This window comes from Polypterus senegalus, chromosome 7, assembly GCF_016835505.1.
Source record: "Polypterus senegalus isolate Bchr_013 chromosome 7, ASM1683550v1, whole genome shotgun sequence".
Classification (NCBI taxonomy): Eukaryota; Metazoa; Chordata; class Cladistia; order Polypteriformes; family Polypteridae; genus Polypterus; species Polypterus senegalus.
In genome coordinates this window covers 191777591-191799430 of record NC_053160.1, presented here as the reverse complement: position 1 = coordinate 191799430, position 21840 = coordinate 191777591, and the positions used below count along the sequence as shown (strand labels likewise).

At 45.4% G+C, this 21840-nt stretch overlaps 1 protein-coding gene across 1 annotated transcript in view; it reads right to left on the bottom strand.

Annotated features, from left to right (window-relative positions):
* Positions 1–4848: 4848 nt before the first annotated feature.
* The window catches only part of LOC120533105 (microsomal triglyceride transfer protein), a 34902-nt gene continuing 17910 nt past the window's right edge, over positions 4849–21840 (bottom strand). Inside the window, exons 10-18 of the mRNA XM_039759804.1 lie at positions 20297–20404; positions 18365–18577; positions 17809–18020; positions 15637–15734; positions 15428–15549; positions 13830–14057; positions 9950–10074; positions 8324–8494; positions 4849–6395 (exon numbers count right to left, since the gene is read on the bottom strand). Of these exons, the coding sequence (XP_039615738.1) occupies positions 6245–6395; positions 8324–8494; positions 9950–10074; positions 13830–14057; positions 15428–15549; positions 15637–15734; positions 17809–18020; positions 18365–18577; positions 20297–20404 (1428 nt within the window). The 3' untranslated portion in view covers positions 4849–6244. The remainder of the gene's footprint in view (positions 6396–8323; positions 8495–9949; positions 10075–13829; positions 14058–15427; positions 15550–15636; positions 15735–17808; positions 18021–18364; positions 18578–20296; positions 20405–21840) is intronic.

Genomic DNA, 21840 nt, shown 5'->3' with positions numbered 1-21840 from the left:
CAGATGTCTCGAGTTCTTGAAGCAGGTTTTCATTAACGTTATTTCTGTACTTTGCACCTTTCAGCTTTGCCACAATTCTGACAGATCTCTTCGTCTCTGCCTCTAAAAGAACAACTGCACATCGTGAGACCAGCATGCTTCACTGTTGGGATGCTATCACTGCAGACATTACGCTTGAACTTGGGGCCAAACAGGTCAATCATCAGACCAGTCCATTAAGGGCCTTTTTACAAACTCCAAGTGGACAGTCATGTGTGGTCTGGCCACTCTGCCATAAAGCCCAGATTAGTGGAGTGTTGCGGTGGCGGTCGTCCTTTTGGAAGTTTGGCCCATCTCCACACAGATTCTTTGGAGCTCAGCATTTCTTTGGCAACTCTCTTACCAGGACTCTTCTCCCCTGATTGCTCAATCTGGCTATTTGGCCAACTTTACGATAAGTCAGGGTTGTTCCAAACTTGCTCCATTTTAGATTTCTGGAGGCCACTGTGCTCTTGGGAACTCTCAATGCTGCAGCCTTTCTCAGATCTGTGCCTTAACACAGGCCTGTCTCTAAGCTCTGCAGGCAATTCTTTCCATTTCATGGCTTGTTTTTTGTCCACTGTGAGGCAGGTGGGAGCCGTTCCTAATGATGTCCAGTCAGCTGAGCTGGCCGCAGGTGGACTCTGTGGAAGCCAACCCTGACAACCCTTGTGGGAAAGGCCTTCCCTGTTTCCCACAGGCCCAACACAGTCCAAATAAGACAAGCACACAATACACAAATCCTTTTTCTTTTTCCTTCTCTTTCTCTTTCCACCTCCCTCCTCCCGACTCTGGCTCCCAGGGTATTGTCTGCTGGCTCCTTTTATATGTCACCTGGAAGTGCTCCAGGTGCTCGATGATCACCCATACGGGGTCAGGTGCAGCTACAGCGCCCCCTGGTGGTGCCCCCAGATCCCAACAGGGCTGTAGACAACTCCATCTCCCATGAAGCCCTGTGCGAGTCCAAGGCACCGCTGCAACCCATAGGGGCTGCCATCTAGTGTCCCGGGGCAGGTACTGTTCTGTCCACACTTGCTCCGCCGGTCCCCTCGGCCAAACATCTTAATAAAGATCAATAGAATGGGATGCACCTGAGCCAACGTAAAGGGTGTCAATACTTGTGTCAGTGTGAGATTTGAGGTGTGTTTTTTTTTTTTACACAAAATCCTAAAATCCTGTCTTTGCTTTGTCATTCTGGGGTATTGAGTGTTGCTTGATGTAGAGAAAAATCAATTGAAATGATTTTTGCACAAAGCTGCAATATGCAAACTGTGAAAAAAATGAAGGATCTGGATACTTTATGAAAGCCATTTGCATGTGTATAGGTGTGTATATACACAATAAAATATGGGCAGCATGGTGGCGCAGTGGGTAGCGCTGCTGCCTCGCAGTTCAGAAACCTGGGTTTGCTTCCCAGGTCCTCCCATCGTGGAGTTTGCATGTTCTCCCCGTGTCTGCGTGGATTTCCTCCCACAGTCCAAAGACATGCAGGTTAGGTGCATTGGCCATCCTAAATTGTCCCTACTGTGTGCTTAGTGTGTGTGTGTGTGTGCCCAGTGGTGGGCTGGCGTCCTGCCTTGCACCCTGTGTTGGCTGGGATTGGCTGTGACCCTGTGTTAGGATATAGCGGGTTGGATGATGACTGACAATACAACATGTATACACACACACCAACAACCTTAGGACCTGTGAATGGTCACTATACCCAGAATGCACTGGTGTGAGTTTGAGAAGAGTGACTGTACAAGATGGATGAGGTCTTTGATAATCAGAAAGTGTCGTATAGTCGTTGTGTTTCCATGCACACACATAATCAGGTTAAGGTGAATGAGCCAATTAAGACAGTAACCTGGTTTCTTAATAATCCACATTTACATGGACAAGTAATCTTCTGGAATACTCCTTTGTCAAGATGCTCCGATGTCATTAAATTGCATAAAAAGGAGTTAAACGTCACCATCGGCCACTGTTAATTCAAATCATTTTCTTGTGTTTGATGAATATTTTTAGTCAAATTGATGCTTTGTAGGTTTCTGTTTGCCAGTTTGCCCACAACTCGCTCTTCTCTGCTTGGCTGTGTGACTGAGCCCCATTAGGACTGACTCACGGGCACATGTTGTTCTTGCTCTGTGGCCAGTGCTGCTGGAATAATAATAATAATAATAATAATAATAATTTGACTTTAATACGATCTGTGTTGGGCTACTTGTTACTTTAAAAAGTGTGGTACCCCACTGCCCTTGAGATTGAGTTGCTGAGTTTAGCACTGTACGTTCAGGTCATCCACATAAATTTAGAGATTTTAGAAATATTGAGACAGATTGTTTCAGCCAAGAGAAAGAGCATTGCAATCGCCCGAACGTTTTCCTCTGGACATTTACTTTGTGGATGCTTCTGGAGTGCAACGGACATGCGCGGACTACAAAGTCCTTAACAGTAACCAGATTAAGGGTTTACATCGGGGTGTCGAAATCCAGTCCTGGACGGCCGCAGTGGCTGCAGATTCTCATTCTCACCGTCTTCTTAATTAGTGACCTGTTTATGCTGCCTTAATTTTCATTAACTTTTAATTAACTTGACTCAGGCCCATTAGTTGTTAGCTTAGCTTAGCAGCCAAACAATAAGGAGACACGAAAGGAGTCGCCGCCTGACCAGCTCACCTGTGGCCATCACACAATATCTGAAAATAAAGAAAGGTGAAACTCAACAGTTATGGAAATGTCTGCTGAGGCCGAGTGGGAGCAGGAACAAGCTGTGGAATTAAATAACGAGTTTAATTAACAGCGAGAATCGGCTTCTCATTAAGAAACTGGTTGGGGAGAAATTGGCTGGCGTTTTATTTTCCTGTTTAGCTGGTCATCTGTTGTCTCGTTTTAAGCGTAATCTCATTTCTGTTTGGCTGTCATTTAATGAAGAAAAGAATCAAATCAGAGGACTGAATCCTTAGAAACAGATCTATTAAAATGAAGGGTAAAAGGAGTTAATAGTTAGCAGTGAACACTGATTAAGAAAAGGGTCAGAATGAAAACCTGTAGCCCTCCAGGCCCGGAGCTGGACCCCCTGGTTTCCTTGATCACATAATCTAATCATAATAAGGTTTTACACTGCATTTTAGAAATCCGGTTTCTGTGAACAGTCTGGTTATTGAAGTGCACATAAAAAAAATCAAGCTGTACAGACATAAGGCAAGCAAGGAGGACTTGCACTGCAATAGCAGCTGGGGTGGCAACAGTCAGTCAGTCAGTCAGTCAGTCAGTCAGTCAGTCATCATCCAACCTGCTATATCATAACTACAGGGCCACGGGGGTCAGCTGGAGCCAACACAGGGCACAAGGCAGGAATAAACCCTGGGCGGGGCATCAGCCCACCACAGGGCACACACACCAAGCACACACCAGGGACAATTTAGGACCACCAATGCACCTAACCTGCATGTCTTTGGACATTGGAAGAAAACTCACACAGACACGGGGAGGACCCGGGAAGTGAATCCAGACGGGTCTCCTTCCTGCGAGGCAGCAGCGCTACCCACTGTGGGAGTGACAACAACGACAAGAAAATCTTGTGTTTCTTTTCAAAATAATTACGAACTGAAGAAAATTAGGACAGAGATGCCTGCGTTGCCTGTCTTCTGCAGCATTTCTTTTCAATGACTCTCCACTCTTCTTCCTGCTCCATTAGATAGATAGATAGATAGATAGATAGATAGATAGATAGATAGAGATAGATAGATAAATAGATGTGTAAGGCACTATATAATAGATAGATAGATAGATAGATAGATAGATAGATAGATGTGTAAGGCACTAGATAAATAGATAGATAGATAGATAGATAGATAGATAGATAGATAGATAGATAGATAGATAGATAGATAGATAGATAGATAGATAGTAGAGCAGGACGGTGACAGCAGTCTGTCCTGAAGCTGCTCCTCTGTCTGGAGATGATCCTCTTCAGTGGATTCTCCATGATTGACAGGAGTCTGCTGAGTGCCCGTCGCTCTGCCACGGATGCCAAACTGTCCAGCTCCATGCCTATAATAGAGCCTGCCTTCCTCACCAGTTTGTCCTTCTTGTTTTTGCTGCCACCCCAGCACACCACCGTGTAGAAGATGGCGCTCATCACAACCGTCTGATAGAACATCTGCAGCATCTTATTGCAGATGTTGAAGGACGCCAGTCTTCTAATGAAGTATAGTCGGCTCTGTCCTCTCTGGCACAGACCATCAGTATTGCCAGTCCAGTCCAGTTTGTCATCCAGCTGCACTCCCAGGTATTTATAGGTCTGCACCCTCTGCACAGTCACCTCTGATGATCACGAGGTCCATGAGGGTCCTGGTCCTCCTAAAATCCACCACCAGCTCCTTGGTCTTGCTGGTGTTCAGTTGTCGGTGATTTGAGTCGCACCATTTAACAAAGTCCTTGATTAGCTTCCTGTACTCCTCCTCCTGCCCACTCCTGATGCAGCCCACCATAGCAGTGTCGTCACGTGGCAGGACTCCGAGTTGTGTTTCCCAGCGATTGTTAAGTAATTGAACATACTGATGTCGACTTGTCCTTGAGTTGCATCAAGAGGTGCTATTTGTACGCAGCCGTCCCTCCTGCCATGTTTTCTAAACCTGTGTGGGCAGCCAGACTCTGTCACAGCATGAGCGGTACCAGGCTATGCCAGGCTGAATTTGTGTATACGTCATGCCTGGAAATAATGACGTTGTGTTAAACCTGAATTTTATGTACACACGAGCAGTTTAAAAGGTGTTAATTGTGCAATACTGACACATAAAAAGGCCAGCCATTCAACCATCCGCATTCATTCTGTAGGTGCAACGCTACACTTGTCACAGCTTTTAGACATTTTATTCTATGACGTACAGCATATGAAGTGACAGAGAGAGGAGACACACAGTGAACAAAGACATGGAACTGCAGGTCAGCCTAAATGACAACACAGAAGTCAGCGGAAGTGGGGCAGTAAACTCCATTACTGATAAGAATGATAATTCACTTTATTTGTCGTATAAAATTTCTTGAATTAGGAATTTGTCATTTTTTTTGGCACATCCCAACTTACTGTCTGGAGACACACAGAGGGGTAAAGAGAAGCTTGGGATCCAAACCCAAGGTCACACCCTTGGAGCGATCGCAGGTTAGCGGCCTTTGCTCGAGGACCCAGCAGAGTGGCATTCTGTCTGGCGCTGCTGGGGTTCAAACTGGCAACGCAGATCCTTTTAGCCAAAGAGCCACCGCTGTGCCTCAGGAAAGAGGTGAAAGAGCAGCACCGGTCAGGTCAAGAGACATTCAGACACACGACAATACCAAGGAGAGGCGGTGAAGGTACATGCAAGGGCAGGAGATATGAAATATTTTCAAATTTAGTCTTTCGTTTTTAGATACGAATGAGCTTCCTGAGAGATGTGAAATGTTGAAAGCACGTTGGCCGTCTCTGACCACACTAAGTACAAACAGGACATGCAGCACTTGTTCTTGGGTCTGACTGACACAAATATAAGAAACTCCTTTTCATAAGGAACCAAATGATCATAAATAGTCCGTCCAGAGAGGAAAAGTCAGTGGCCGAAAAATCTAAAGCAGCTACCTGTGTGGAAACGTGTAGAGGGAAATGTCTGATAAATATGAAAAATCATCTAAACAAGGCAGCACCGCAAAATCAATCAAAGAATAAAACAACTGGAGAAGTAAACGTAACGTGCCGGCTGGAGTGACTTCGGCTCCACTGCAGTCTGTGCTTCCTTCTCTTGTGATTTGCCTCTCCGGATTGGTCATTAAGCCACACCCCTTTCAAATGTGGCCGCCCACTTCCTGTCCTCGCCGTCGCTCTGTGTCTCCATGCCGATACCCCAACAGAGTTGTGTCACCGGGCTGGCACTCGCATTATTATTTGACTTCACTCTCTAAGATTACTGAGTGTTGGCAAACGTGGACTCACAAGGTCCATTTTATTCTTCTGATGCTCTGGCTGCATTTGTGACACTGAATTTAAATAAAACTCTCTAGACAACAACATACATTTTCTAATATCAACACATTGTCTTCAATTATATAAAAGTTTTAAATAGCTGTAAATATGTAAACACTTTTTGTGCACCGTGTGGCACGGTGTCATCGTCTGGTCACTAACGAAGAGGCTGCCCTTGGGTTGATGCTGCATCCCGCCGCCGCCTCCGCCGCCGCCACCACCAGTGCCCTTTTTGGCATGAGGTGCCCTACCAGCTCGATTCTTCAAAAACCTTGTTGCACATGTTTGAGTTTTCTTGATGAAGTGGGAATTCTGAGCCTGGAACCAGGTCTGCCCTCTTTTTACGAGACACAAACTTCTTTCCAGATGCCAGTTGTTCGTATTTGGTTAAGAATTGCCTGTCCATAGTCGGAAAAAAAAAAGGAGAGGAAGAAGCAGCCAATGAGAGTAGAATCTGATGGATTTTGGTTTATATCAGTGGTTCTCAAACTGTGGGGTGGGGTGGGCCCTTAGGGGGGCACAAAGATGTGAAATAAAGAAAACAAGAATCAAAAATATGAAAAATCCATCTATTGAAACCAAAACAAATGAACGTCAAGTACATTCTGATACTAGAAAAATAAATACAGTATAGAGTTAGATAAGTGTCGATAAAAGTTAAGTAGGTATAATAAACTATGCATCTGTGATATATCATTACTTCAAAAAGAACAAATTGGTATTAGTGGGCTCCTTTCAAAAAAACGTTAAGGGGGGCGCGATTAGAACTGTTATGAAAACTCGGGTCTCAAATACGTAAAGGTGGAGAAACGCTGGTCTATATAGTGCCTCACCAAAGCAGTTCACGCTCCCTGCCCTCCAGCACTAGGCCCTCAACGGTGAAACGAGTCACCCCAGACAGTGACTCTTGGTTTGGATCCATTTTATTTGGATTGAAAAATCGTGACTTCATATTTGATCAGAACTGTTATTAAGCGGGCCGTGCAGTATTTTCAGAGCTCAGCTGCATTTTACGCTCTTTTCCCTTTGTTTTGAAATGTGTTCTCGAAGCAGATATCTTGACTCAACAGTCCAGCAAGGACCACACAGTGTGTGAGCAGAGGGGGCAAAGGTACGCTTTGCAGTGTGACCCCCTAGTCAGTAGGAGGCAGCAGTATACCTCGACTGCTGAATGGTCTAAATCCGGGGTCTCCAACCTTTTTTGCCCTGAGAGTTACTTTTACAAAATAAAAATGGCCGAGAGCTCCTCGTGTTTTCTAACGTTGTTTCTCGTCGCTTATTTCAACCCAAACGAACTGACTAAGCTTGTTGTGCCTGCACATTTACAGAATGTCGGTGTCCACAACTCACATTTTGCATTAAAACATCACAAAAAATATCGAGTTCACCTACAAGTGCATTTTCTAGTCTGTCTCTTACAGTTGAATTAAAACATGAATTCTGACTTCTTCATTTGTCATTTTGTCACATGTCACTGTGTCACTTTATTCACAGGTCCAGTTGCTCTTGTGATGTGTTTTTTAGTCAGTCGGATGACTGGTACTGAGGTGTACGGTGGAGTGGAGCCCCCTTCGGTTCACTCTTATGGAGTCATTTCAATGTTCGTCTGTCAGTTGTGTTCTGAACTTTGATTTCATGACATTCACGTCAGACTCCCAGAGGTATGGAGACCCAAACAAAGCAGACATTTTCAGAGCTGCTTGGTGAAGATTCTTCTAGTTATTGGGCTCTACTAAGCTCCAGAAATACTGAGAATGCTGCTGAGACTTGAACTGCACATTATTTTGAAGGTTTACTAATATAGAAAATATAAAATCCAAAGTCCGCTTTTCACGAGAGAATTACTTCACGGATTTCGATCGTTTTTTTTTCTCTAGAACTTAATTGAACTTTCCGGTTGATTTTGCGACTTCTCTCATTTCGCTATGTATCAGAGTTCACTGAACGATCTGAGAAACACGCAGCGGGCCGAGGGTGGGGGGGCCTTCCTCAATCACTCGCCAGCTTCGGGACGTGTGAGAGAACACGAGAGAACAATTGAATTCAACTCTGATATTTAAAATAAAGTGTTACTTACTGCAGGTCTTGATGAGTCTTAAGTGTACGCCACATTGAAAAGAGAGATTACAATTCAGATTGTGAATCGATTTTTTGGAAAGATCACCCACCCCTAATTTGACTATTCAAGTTTTCAAATTTATGTAGGACTCGTTAACCCTTTGGCGAGGTACCGGTAGCTTGTGAGCGACGTGTTGGAGACCCCTGGTCTAAAATAACAACACGTGGACCTGAAGTGGGATTACAGAAGAACACAAAGACGCCATACCTGAATGGAAACTGTTGCTTCTCCATCTGCATACACACCAAGAATGGATACTCCGAGAATTTCACGGTGGTGATGAAGTCCAGAGCAGCTTCTGTCTCAAAGCTCCTTTCTACTCCAGCTCTGTACAGGCCCAGGTCCACGTTAGCGTTGCCGCTCACCACCATCATTCCCCTTTAAAACAAATATAATCCTAGTCAGTCAGGCTTCAAAGGGGGCCATTCCACCGAGATGACTCTACTTTCCTTTGGAGACACGGTATGGCTGGTTAGAGCGACCAACATGTCATTTGTCTCATCCTACTACATCTCCCTTCTGCCTTCAAAGCGGTCGACCATCAGATCTTCCTTTCCACCCTCTCTGCCCTTGGCATCACTGGGGTTGCCCGGTGGTCTGAATCCTACCTGTTGGGCAGATCTTACCGTGTGTCCAGGTGACGAGAGATGTTGGATTGGTGCTGCTCCTCTCCTCTCCTCTCTATACTCTTCCTCACTAGGCCCCATCAGCCAGCCCCTATCAATGCTATGCCTATGATACACAGCTGTGCCTGCCATAGGATCACACAGCATCAGCTGGCATCTCTAGATGTCCCACTGGTATCACAACCTGGATGAAAGGGCACCGTCTTCAGCTCAAGCTGATGAAGATGGACCCCATCTCTGTTCAGCTCTGCTATCACTAACACTCTCCAAGTCTGTGTGCAACCTTAGGCTGGTGATTGATCACCTACTGTCCTTCAATGTCCATGTTGCAATGGTCTCTTGACCTTGTAGATTCACTCATTACAGCACCAGCAAGATCAGACCGTGTATGACGGTATATATGCAGCACAGCTCCTGGTCCAGGTGTTGGTCTTGTCACATCTGGACTACAGCAACTGTTTTTGGCAGGAATACCAGCATGTGTCACCGGGCCTCTGGTGTTAACCAGCGGAGGTGGACATGTGTCACTCCTCTCTTCGGGTCATTGGCTCCTTATGGTGGCACCTATTAAGTTCAGATGCTTAATGCTCGCCTACAGAGTGGTCAGTGGGTCAGCACTTGTGAGGTCTTATGCTGCTTGTTCCCCCCTCAGATCTGCTAATGAATGGCATCTGAAGATGCCACCTCTGTGTGACATCAAATTTCAATCCAAACTCTCTTTATGCGTAGCCTGAGCAGTGAGATGAGCAGCTGACCTCCATTCAAAATTTAGACTCTCTCAACGTGATTAAGATGTCTCGTTTGGTGAAGTTCTATCTAATTGATGAAGGCCTCAGCAGGATCTTGTAATGAAGGATTTGTAACTAGTGGGCTTTTCATTCTGATGATGAATTCCGTACCCTTGTCCTGTCACACTTGTTCCCAAGTTGTCCCCCAGACTCAGTTATGTTGATGTCTTTGGTCTGAACTGTAGCTGTGATGTCTTTAGAGGTGGCATTGAGTAAGTGAAGCTGGGAAGTAATATTAGTGTGTGGTGTGTTTTCATTTAAGGCTGTAAAGCAAAAAAATGGGAATATTTTAAGGGGGTGATTCTTTTCCTGTCAGTTGCTAATCATGTTGTTTAGCACAAGTCAGAATTGCCCTGTCATGTGTAAGCAGGACGATGAGGACCCCCACTGTACACCCCGGTGCCCTGCTCAGGCCTTACCTATTGTTCACGCTCGTCTTGGACTCCCTGTACCACAGGCTGAACTCCATGCCTCCTGAAATGTCAATGGCAAGGCCTCCCTGAAAGTCCACGCTGGCCTTGTGCCCGCACTGTAACTGGATCAGCTGCAAGGAGAGAAAGAGGAATGTGAAGGCAGGCCAGCGGCATTCGGGGGGAGGGCAAACGCGGAATATAGATCAGAGTAAAAATAAAAGGACACAATGTATCACATTTCTAACAATCAGATAAGTTACATCAGAGATCCAAAAAACCAAAATAACAAGGCCCAATGTAAAATGCCTCACGTTTGGCCCAAATCCCACTGCCGCCTCTGTGTAGTCGTGACAGCACCCTGCAGCGCTAAACGTGATTTTGGGGGTGATAAAGTGAACGTTTTTTTGGAGCTCCCTGCCTCATGCGCACCGACAGATAGACGTGTATGTACGCCGAGTGTCCACTTTATTAGGTACACCTATCTCTAGCGTCCCCTTTGCCTCCAGAACTGCCTGAATTGTTTGTTTTCATTGTCATGGATTCAGCGAGGTCCTCGGCTTGCGCATTCCGTATTTTGGTCCGCGCTGACTCAATAGCATTACGTTGGCTCTGTGAATTCTTCAGCCGTGACTCCCCCATTGCGCCAAAGGCGCTCTATCAGATTGAAATCGGGTGACTGTGCGGGCAGTAAACTGAAGTCACTGTCATGTTCAGATCGAGCTGACGCGGTGCATTACCCACTTTGATAAGGACAGATTGTGGCCATAAAGGGATGGACTATTCCGGCACTAGTGTGCCATTCACATGGCATTCAGTTGGCATGAAGTGGCCTAATGTGAACTCACCAGCCTGCAGTCTGCCTCACTTGAACAGCTCCTGGATGTTACTGACGTGAACCATTGAGGCCCAAAGCACCAAGTCTCAAAAACGTCCACTACGCTTATTTACTGCTCCATGCACTGCAGATCATCATTGGACATTCAGTGTCCCAGAAAGAGAAACTCTTCATCCCTGAGATCACTAAGGATACTTGATTCATCACCAGCCATGCCACCTTTGAGACTGGATTGTGTTTGTGAGTGTTTAGTGCATAGTGCCTGGTGAGGTATTGACAGCTGAACGCCTTCCATGCAGTTCTCCACAGCTCCTCTAGCAGATCTTTGATTTATTCTTCACTTAATTGTGGCATCAGCGGTTCATGTCTCAAATACTGAAATTCTTCATCTTCCTTCTTCATCACTTGCACAGAAGGTTTATATGGAGAGGAGGCAAACAAGTCTTTGTGGTTTTGACCAGTGGGTTATGTGCCACACTGTTCTCTTTACACAATGGCCGGCTCTCTCAAATGTGTGAAGGCTCTTTGGCCCAAGCGTCCCGTAGTCTGAGCTGCAGTGCCATTACTTTGAAATCTCCACAGATGTTCTTGTTGTAGTTGTTGAGCTGTAAATGTGTACTTACAGAGGAAATCACAAAAGTAGGCCTTACATGATACGAAAATTGAAGGATGATTTTTGTGATCAGCAGATCAAAATCCTTACGAGACACCCAAAAGTGTTCAGGGAGCAAAACCATCATTGCCCCCCATAAAACAAAACATAAGGCACCAGACTTATGATTCAAAACTAAGATTTTCTACACAATGTGCTGAGTGAAGTCACATTTTCCCGTGCATCTCATGGACAGTCATCTCCCAAAGTCTTTGAGCCACCACTGCCCTGCCACCAGACTATAAAGTGCGCATCCAAAAGCACACTAACGTAAGCATCTGTTATTTATGAAAAGAGGTTTTGGGTAAATTGGACCGGACATTTACAGTACAATCTCCATCTCCTCCTTCCTGGATATTCTATAAAGCCTTGGGCCCGTGCTGGCCAGAAGTCTGCTATTGAAGTTAAGGGTTAGGCTGCAAAGGATGAGGCCTATTTGTGCAGCCAGACCTGAAAACAAGGAAGGCCTGTTGTTTTGTTAGTTTTGATGCCTGAATCCCCTTTCTGTGATTTTTATGTGTGTCAGGATCACAGCAGACTCTAAACAGCCAGCTAACGACTCCCTTATACTGTACGTGTGTAGCGGCCGTGAGGCGCTCAGAGTCCCACTGTCTTCAAACTAGTTTTACCCCAGGAATGCATGTTCACACATGGACACGTAAATAGCAGTTCAATTGAAATAAAAGAGAATGTATTGAATAAATAACAAACAAAAATAAAAACAGTCAAACAAAACATTGCATGCATAGAAAGCCACCCAAGTAACCCCAACAACGATAATCATTTACCGTATATACTCGCGTATAAGTCAGGTCTTGAAACCCAAAAAAATCAACCATAAAATCAGACCCTGACTTATACGCTCATTCAGAACTACAACACTTACATTTTTTTTTCCGTCTTCGTGCCTCCTACAATCTCACTCATCAGTTTCTCAGACACATTGAATTTTGTTGCAGCAACGCAGTTACCAATTTCTTTCACCACTACAACAACTTTTAATTTCAAAACCAGCTTCATATTTCCTTCTGATCGAACGCTCCATCGTAGATAAGGGATTTTCTTCCAATAGGGGTGTGTGAGGGTGTGAGATACAAAAACACAAATCAGTGTAAACGTCCTTTAAAATAGTTTGGGTATTACTGTGTGGTCACGTAGACACAATACATGCAATACAAAAAAAAGGTCCATGTGCTCCGTGGCTACACTGTCAGGTGGGCGTTAGCATATCGTAATTTCTTTGACCAATAGCATGAGTTTTCCACATTCAACTTATACGGCCGACATTATAAAATACCGGAAACGATACGGTAAAAACAAGCCCCGATTTATAAGTGGGAGAACTTAAATGAGAGTATATATGGTAACTAAAAACCAACTACAAGAGACAACTGACCAAACACTAGGCACTAAGCAGTAAACGCTCACAACCCAGTCGAGACACAATCCAGTTTCACAAATGCAGTCGATGATGATGATGATGAATGAAGTGAAATCCTCAGTGAGCAGCCTTCTAAACGTATTGTAAAGTTTTGTCTCAACAATAAACACTCAGAAGACAAAGGCGATATTCACTTCAGACAAGAGCGCACAAACTAGGAGACGCTGGACAAGAAGACGAATCCCATGAAAACTGTAATCCTCAGTTAGTGTAATTACTGGTAATGCCAATGGCAAACTGCAGTGGTGACCGCGGTGACAACACAAATGACAATCACGATCCTATGGGCTCCTTACGGCTCCCCTTTAAATCTAACAGCCAAAGCCGCTCAATGGCACAGTAATCTTGGGGCTGCTGGGAGTTGTAGTCCATTTTAGTTAGCACTGCTACACAGGTTGGATTTTTACTGTGTAACAAGCTTATAACTTTTACAACTTTTTCATTTAATTGAAAACAAAAGATAACGGTTCAGGTGGTGCATTATAGCAGGGTGAGGGGACTACAATATCAGGCTAAAACTGAAAATCCCAAAAAAACCTGTAAATGATTTAAGAGCAGCCAGCCTTTTCTGTTACGTATTTGTCTGTCTTGCATCTCATCTTCTCTATCCGTATTATCCATATTATCATATTTCTATAATTCAAGTGTTTACCATTAAATTGTATTACTCTGTTTCTTAAAACAAGTGAGCTTCAGGCTGGAAAGCCCACCTACACAGAAAAGTGGGAGCCTTCTGTAATTATTATTAAAAACTCCTTACCGGCTTTACCAAAGGCAAAACTGATAACTACGTAACTGATTGATTCCTCTTCTTCTCACATCAACTGCCCACATCGGATTGGCCTGCTCTTGTTGGCGCAAACCAATACAGCACATCGAGGGTACGTGCATTCTTAGGAGAAGATGCTTGTGACAACCGACAGGTAATAAAAGCACAGTAGTGTCCTTCAGTCCATACCTGGGAATGGTCCACCAAGAGAATGAGACCTTTGACCACATTCATTGGCTCTCCTGTGGCTGTGAACATCTTGGCCATCAAGTCGCTGTACCCTTTGAAGAAGGTGACGGGCCTCAGCTGCACATCAAATAGGATCGCAGACATTCCTGCATAGGAATCCAAGTCCTCCTCGCCTTCATCTGGGGTGGCTGCAATGAGGGATTCCAGACCCTGAGCTTCTATCATGACCTGGAAAGCAGGGAAGACAACTTGGTGGTAAAGAGTAAAGAGTTTCTTGGCATGATGCATACCTAACTTGTGTACCTGGGACATGTGATACTAATAAGAAAGAAACAACCACTAACATCAGAAAGACAGAAGCTGGAAAACAATGGAGAAGAACACCCTCGCCACGTTTTCATCTGTATGCCCATCATCCTGTGTGGCTGCCCATAAGTGTGAACCACCATTTAAGGCTGGCAGTCCACCGTGACTTTTTCATAACCCTTACTTTCTAGCCCACCTGACTTTTCCACATTGACACTGGGCTGTATTTTGAAGGTCCCTAAAGTTCGACTGTCTATCACACTACTTGGCCACGTCTCCCATTTGTCTCTGGTCTTCTGTGTGAAGAAAAACTGCCTGAAGTTTGTGTGAAAACTTAGACTTAATGAGTTGTGGCCCACCGTGACCCTCACTAGAAAAAGTGGCTTCCTAAGATGAGATGAGAAGAAGAGGTGCGTTCTTGATGAAGACGGCTGAGGTCCACTGCACTAATTCTCTTCTCTTCTCTTGAACCCTGCAGTCAAACCATTCTTAATCTCCATCTGCTTTAATGGCCCACCTCCTCCTGTCTCTTCCCCTCACTTCCTCTCCAAGCTCCTCAGTCGGCCGAGTTGCTCTCCTCTGGACTTTCCTCAATGCTGCTATGTCTTTTTCTTAACGCATGGGCACGCTGGGCAGCATTCGGGGTCTGACGCTACTCTATGTATGCTGTGACTTGCAGAGTGGTTGTGTAGGTAGGGGCTCAATGCACTGCTGTGCACTGCTGTGCCCGGGGGTCTCTAATGTTGACTTGCACATGTCAATGCAGGTGGGACCTCCCTAGTGTATTATTTAGCTGAAGTGTAACCTCCCTTGACTTGACTGCACACATCAAGGTGCTAAATAACTGAGTGTGCCATTACCCTCCTTAACCCTTTCTGTCCACGGTCTGAATGTAGACATTGACCAGTCCACTATGGCTCCCTGGACCTCACATGTGGCGTACTTTCCATGTAGCAGTGTGGATGGTCCACAAGCGTGTGTTAGAAAGAGAGTTTGGGGCTACGACTTCTGCGTCTGAGTGTGGATCAGCGGTGTGGCGGAGATCCCAGTCGGTTGTCTGATTTCCTGGTTGTGACCTTTCACTTTGCTAATCTGCTCTCCCACTTTCTGGTCTTTTTCCAGTCTCCCTGCCTTGTGAATGCAGCTGAAGACTGTGGAGTTGTGGGATTTTCTTTGCTCCCTTTGATCATTTTTGTTAAATACATTTTTCCCATTTGGAGCTCTTTAGCCAATCTTTCTATACAAACTAAGAGTTAGAGAATATCAACACGGCGCGCTGCTTTCATCCTCACCTGACTGGCATGCAGCCTGCTGTCCTTACTGTAAGCAAACACATTCATGTTGCTCTTCCTCAGGATGCCTGAACCCGAGTAGAGGATGTCCAGGCTGTAGGTGGAGGCAATGTCCTGGCTACCTGGAGAGCGAAACGAACACACAGCGTCACAGCACCCGTGACACGGCAGTTTGCAACACACCAAAGTGACATAGAAGGCTCACGTACGGGTCATGTAGCCAGAAAAGGCCGATGAAGATCCGATTTTAGAGAAGCGGTCATAGTTGTGCACGAGCATATCCTTCATCACTTGTCGGACCACCTTACTGAAAGAAATGTCAACAAGAGAGCACGTGTGAGCATCATCTTCATAATTACGTCATTCTGCATTTCCTTCTGAGGACTGAGGAGACCACCCTCTCCCTAGCGACTTACTCTACCTCCTGATGGGGAATTCCTAGAGGCTCCCCGGCCATTGGAGGGGCACATCCTGGATCTGTCCGGACAATGAGTGGTAGAGCACCGAATACACTCGCCCTCCAAACTCGGAGGTATAAACCAAACACTGAAAACTGAGCGACCTCTTCATCTCAGACTCTTAGCTTTAACTCCGGCGGGTTGACCTTTCACCTTCTTCAGTAAACCCACTGCCTTCGATTTGTCTTCTGATAACGAGAGGGAGGGGTGTTGGCAGCCGTGTAGGGTGGAATATTTGGGACAAAACTAAATAAATAAGCCTATTGTGAAATGTGACAATAACTCACTAAATGGTTCATGAAGTGTATATTCATACTAGCCGTCCCCTGCAGCTTTGCCCGTGTATTAGTGACACAGGACAGCGAGGAGGGCCCTGCCTGGCTCCCCACTCCTGACGTCACTCTTCGCCCTCCCCTTGGCTCACAGTCCCTCTCTCTCGGATTAGTGTGAATAAATCACTCCTGCAAGTGAACTCTGATTCCTTGTGCAATGAGAGAAGTCGCAAAATCAACGGAATGTTCACGCAGATTATAGAAAAACTCGATCTAAATCCGTGAAGTAGTTGTCTCGTTCGCCAGCTAAGTGGAGTTAAGGTTACGCCACGAGGGTGGAGTGTGAGTGAGGAGGGCCCCGCCCCCCGATGAGTCACTAAGAAATCGGTACCGCAAGCGAACTCTGATTCTTAGCACGATGAGAAAGTCGCAAAATCAACCGTAATGTTCACGCAAATTATAGAAAAAGATCAAAATCCGTCAAGTAGAAAAGCGGACAGACATACAAACGGGTCTAAAAAACTACGGTCTTGGACCATGAAATTTGTTAAACCGTTCTTGGCGAGCACCTATGGGCCGAGGGTAACCTACGTTCCAAATTTCAAGTCCCAAGTCCTCATGGTTTGGGGGATTTTGTGATGAGCGACTCAGTGGGATTTGGCTTTTATAGATATGTAGTTTATTTATAAGCCTTTCTTTCTTCATCTTGTAAAGCACTGAGCTCCATCATGTGTATGAAAATGTGCTCCTGAAGTTAATGTTGTTGTTACAATCCCATGTTGAGAAGGCCGCGTTGACATTCAGCTGTTTGACACGTCTAGCCATCACGCCGTCACTCCAAGGTCAGGCAGTGAAAACTAAATACAACAGAAGACAAATCCTCAAACAACCAGAAGAGGATCGTTTGTGCCGCCTACTGTATGTCAAAAATGTGATGAGACCCGCCATCACATTGGCAGTGCCAATATGTCCGATCTGTGGCGCCACAACAGTATGGCAAAATATATCCACTGGACTCCAGCTACGGATGACAATTTCCAAGTGCCAAGGCAATGGTGGAGATGTAAAATACTCCATCTAAGATTCTCTGGGGGCTCCCTGTTTAAACAGACTTCATTTATCCGAATCTATCCAGCCATACAACTTTTGTAATGGATATGTCGGTGCCATCGGACTGTAACATCAATGCAAAAGAAGAGCATAAATTAGAGCGGGACCAGCAGCTCTGAAATGGAAAACAGACGCAGACGTAGTCACAGGTGCTACTGGGGTCATCGCTAAATCCATCAAGCGTTAAACGGAAAAGATCTCGCCCAACATCGACATCTCTGTTCTACAGAAACAAGCAGCGATATGCACGCCGTCCGTTGTCAGCAGAGTCCTTGGCACGGTTAACAGTACTTAATGCCAGACATTTTCCTTTGAGATGACCCTGACTGGGCACCCTAACCCTGACGAGACCTAAATTCCTGCCCAGGACTTTCAACTATGCCCTCTCTCAAGAGATCTCTTGAGTGGGCATAGTTTTCATACCAGCAGAAAGGCTGTGAGAACCAAAGAACTGAAATATAATAATAATGATGATGATGATGATGATTCAGAGAAGTTCAAAATCATGAATAGGCCACAACAGAAGCAGACACTCGGCTACCTTGCTGGCAGTTCAAACTGCAGGATGTCGTGCACCTTGGACAGCATGTACTTGTTCATCTCGTGAGGCAGGAATCCAATGGAGAGCAGCAGGTTCTTCACCTCCATGTATGTGGGTTTGCTGTTGAAGAGGACGTCGGCAGCTGCCGTGCGGACAGACTTCTCGTGGACGCGGCGGTTCTGATGGTAGATCCTGTTCAGGACTTTTTTGATCTACAGTGAGAAGGGAAGAGGCCCATTAGGGGAGGTTCTGTCACAACTGCTCATGCGTCACATGACCTTGGTCAGCCCAGTCTTTTGACCAGCATACTGTATCTTATGATTTGTTTTGGGGCTGCCATTACAGTAGCGGTAAATGAAGCCTGCCTAAGCTGTGCTGAGCGGAGCAATCCAGGAGGGTCCAGAAGGATAGCTGGACAATACAAACACGGTCAAGGCCTCCTTAAAAGCCATTCTCACCCCAACAGCACTGACCCCAGAGCTGGCCCGTCAGGCGTGTCTGCCTTGCGCTCATTCTCCTCATATTCAGTTAAATCAGCACATGTAAAGTCGTGTACCTCATCTGTGATCAGTGCAGTGCTGTACTTCTGCAGGGCCATGATGGCCAAACTGCTCACTGGTCCGCTTCCTTCTTCTGCATACTTGGCCAGCAGAGGGGTCCCCTCGGGCAGCTGGGCATTTATGATTGCTAAGAGGTACATTTTGATATCGTCCTCCTCCTCAGAGTCACGCAGACCCTCAAGTATCAGCTGCTTTGCTTCCTTCACTGTCTGAAAGAAATCACAAAAGAAGAAAAATGGATGAGTTCAAGTCTTGGGCCCGTCAGGGTGGGCCGGTAAGCCATTTAGCTTCTTGGCATGACTAAAAATACTGATGGTAGGCCGTTATGCCAAAGTTGCCCACTGGGGGTCGGGGCAATGCGGCATTTCGGTTGATTTTTTTCATTTGAACCAGTGGTTCTGAGAGGCGGGTGTGGGGGAAAGTCTAGGGGGTGTCTGAAGTGACGTGACACTCCAATACAGTGGAATGACAAAGTCTTCAGACTCTGCCACTTTCTGTACCCGTTGTTGTGTTGTAGATCTCATTGGCTATTTTTCCCATCTATCTACACTCAAACCCCGCCACAGGGCATGCACAAGCCAGTGTGTTTCTTCATGCCAGTTCCAAGCCCAGATAAATGTGGAGGGTTATGTGAAGAAGGGCATCTGGTGTGAAATTTTGCCAGATCAATATGCGGACAACAATACAGATTTCCATAGTGGATCGGGCGAGTCCCGGGTTAACAACGACCGCCACCAGTACTGTTAGCCAACAGGGTGCTGGCAGAAATCGGGCGACTTTTGGCCGAAGAAAAAGATGAAGAAGAAGAGGGAGGGGGGAGGGACGTATCCAGAGGCAGGAGGAGAGGAGGAAGGTAAAGAGAGTGGAAGTGAGGGTAGGAACTTTGTGATACTGGCAGTATGACTGGTAAGCGGAGAGAGTTGGCAGATAAGATGGAGAGGAGGAACGTTGATATATTGTGTGTGCAAGAGGGGAGTAAAGCCTGGAGGATCAGAGGGGGATTCAAATCGTTCTGTCATGGTGTGGATGGAAGGAGAAGATTTGCATTGGGTGTGACGAGGATGGACAGGATTAGAAATGAGGACATTAAGAGGGTCAGCTCAGGTGGGATGGTTGGGAGACAAAGTCAGAGAGGCGAGATGGTGTTGGTTTGGAGAGCTGCTGGGTATACTGGGAGAAGGATGGTAAGGATAGCGCTGTCAGGTAAGAGGAGAAGAGGAAGGCCTAAGAGGAGGTTTATGGATGTGGTGAGAGAGGACATGCAGGTGATGGGTGAGCAGAGCAAGATGACGAGGACAGGAAGAGATGGAAGAAGATGATCTGCTGTGGTGACCCCTAAAGGGAGCAGCCGAAAGAGGAAGAAGTAGATCTACACTCAGCATCGTTTGACAATTGCATTCAGAAATATTAATCGATTTTATCAGAAGGCCACAAGGTAACAAAATATGAAAAAAAGTGAAGGGTCCGATGAGTTTCTGAAGGGTCTTTACAAGTCAGCACATGCGTTTCCCACTATCTGAGATTTATGGATTAACTCCTGATTTGTGTGCCACCTACAGACTTTACTTATTGCCTTTTGTGTGTTTTGAGTTATGCCACCTGCTGTAGATCTTTGAGTTTTGGGCAGCAGTTTGATGACAGATGGGTTGAACTCTGGTCAGTCTCCTGGTCCTTGTCATTAAATTCATTCTGTGTCACCCTGAGCCAGTAAGCCACATGTTACAAACTCCTTTTACTGCAGGACGGAAGTGACGAGTCTTTAAGTGAGATTGGAGCTTCACAGTAGGCCTGGGTGGTGAGATGTCCAGACAGCAGGAGCCACAGTGGCCAGCGACGGCTCACCGACGTTTGGATAGGATTGTGAGAAGGTGGACCCTGGAGGACATGGCCTGTCTGTCAGGTGGGCACTGTACAGGTAATTCACTTACCGGAAGGTCACTCCCTCCACTTTGACACAGTTTCTTGACAATCGCTCCCATAATGATAACTGTGGACTCTTTGATGTCCCTGCTGGCAATCTTTCCTTTGTACAGGCCCTGTGTGAAATAGAAATTTAAAATACAACATGTCATATCTGAAAGAAACCAAATGAAAGTGACTATAAAGATAAAGGAGCAGACTAAACACAAGACCATTCGTTTACAAGCTTACCCTTGAACCTCTGATCAAAGGACATTAAGGACCACCTAATGTAATATCATGTTCTCCATCCTGCTTCTTCCAGTTTAGGTGGTGAGGGTCAGAGTTTGTCCCAGTTGTAGACGTGGTGCCAGTTTATCACCCACTTAATCTCACACACACAGAGGTGCCAATTTGGAAGGACTACATTGAATTGAAGACCGGCCTCTCCCCCTCACTTATTGGTCAAGAGTCCTGCCATCAATTAATAAGTAGCTCCCATGAGGCTTTAGTTTCCTGTTTTTTGATGTGTGCTGGTTATTCCCAAAGTAATGATTTAGCAGGTAACAGGCGTGTGGATTATGTGACACGATTTTTCCAATGGTCACTTTTCACATTGTTTGCTGTTGTGCCACATTGGTCACCTTGCCTTGTATTTTTATGAACTTTTTTCTCTTCATTCTTTATGATAACATGAAGTTAAAAACCTTTCTCAGTCATCACCACAAACTACATACGGTAAGAAACATATCGTCTTTGGGTGGAGTATTCCTTTAATTTCGTTTCAGACTTGGAGACTATGAGGGTAACAAAGGGTGAAAGGCAGGGTCCAGCCCTACAGGGGGCACCAGTGTTCATGCCTTACTATTTCTATTATGTTTCTTTAAATGTCTTTATGTCCCCTATGTTTTGGAGGCGGGGCCACCCCTTAAATTACTATCAAGGTCCATCCCCCAGCCCCATAAAAGGACATGGAGTCCTGTGGGGTTCATTGAAGACCATCAGTGGAGTTAAGATTTCAGTTTGTGACTGATGCTGTTGTTGTTTGAGTTGCCAGATTGCAAAATTCTTGCCCTCTTGGGACAAATATTTACTTTGTTTGTGAGGGATTATGTTTTTCTTATGAAGTATCCTTCTGGATGGTCGTGTAATTTCACTGATATTTTAGAAGCAGAGTGTTATCATTACTTTTGTTATAATGTTTATTTGCCACATCAACATGTCGAATTTCAGTTGTTGACGCCTCTCCTGGGGTAACTCTGCACAGCACGACATTTTCATCATTAGTCCGATGCTATAATTACTGGCACGACGAGGCCCCCGGTAGTCGAGATTGGATTGAATCTTTAAGACCAAAAGACTAAACCTTTGCTTTGTTTCTTGTTGTTTTGATATCGTGAGTCTTGCCGTTGCCTTTTTCACTACGGGTTTGTTTTGCATTTTGTTGTATTTTTCTGTTTTAATAAATCAATTCTCTTTTCAAGCCTGAGATTTACGGTATTCCCTGGCCTTGTGAGGCATTTTGAAAATGATTTGGGATTTTCTTATACATTTTGAGCTTTGAAAGGGTTAG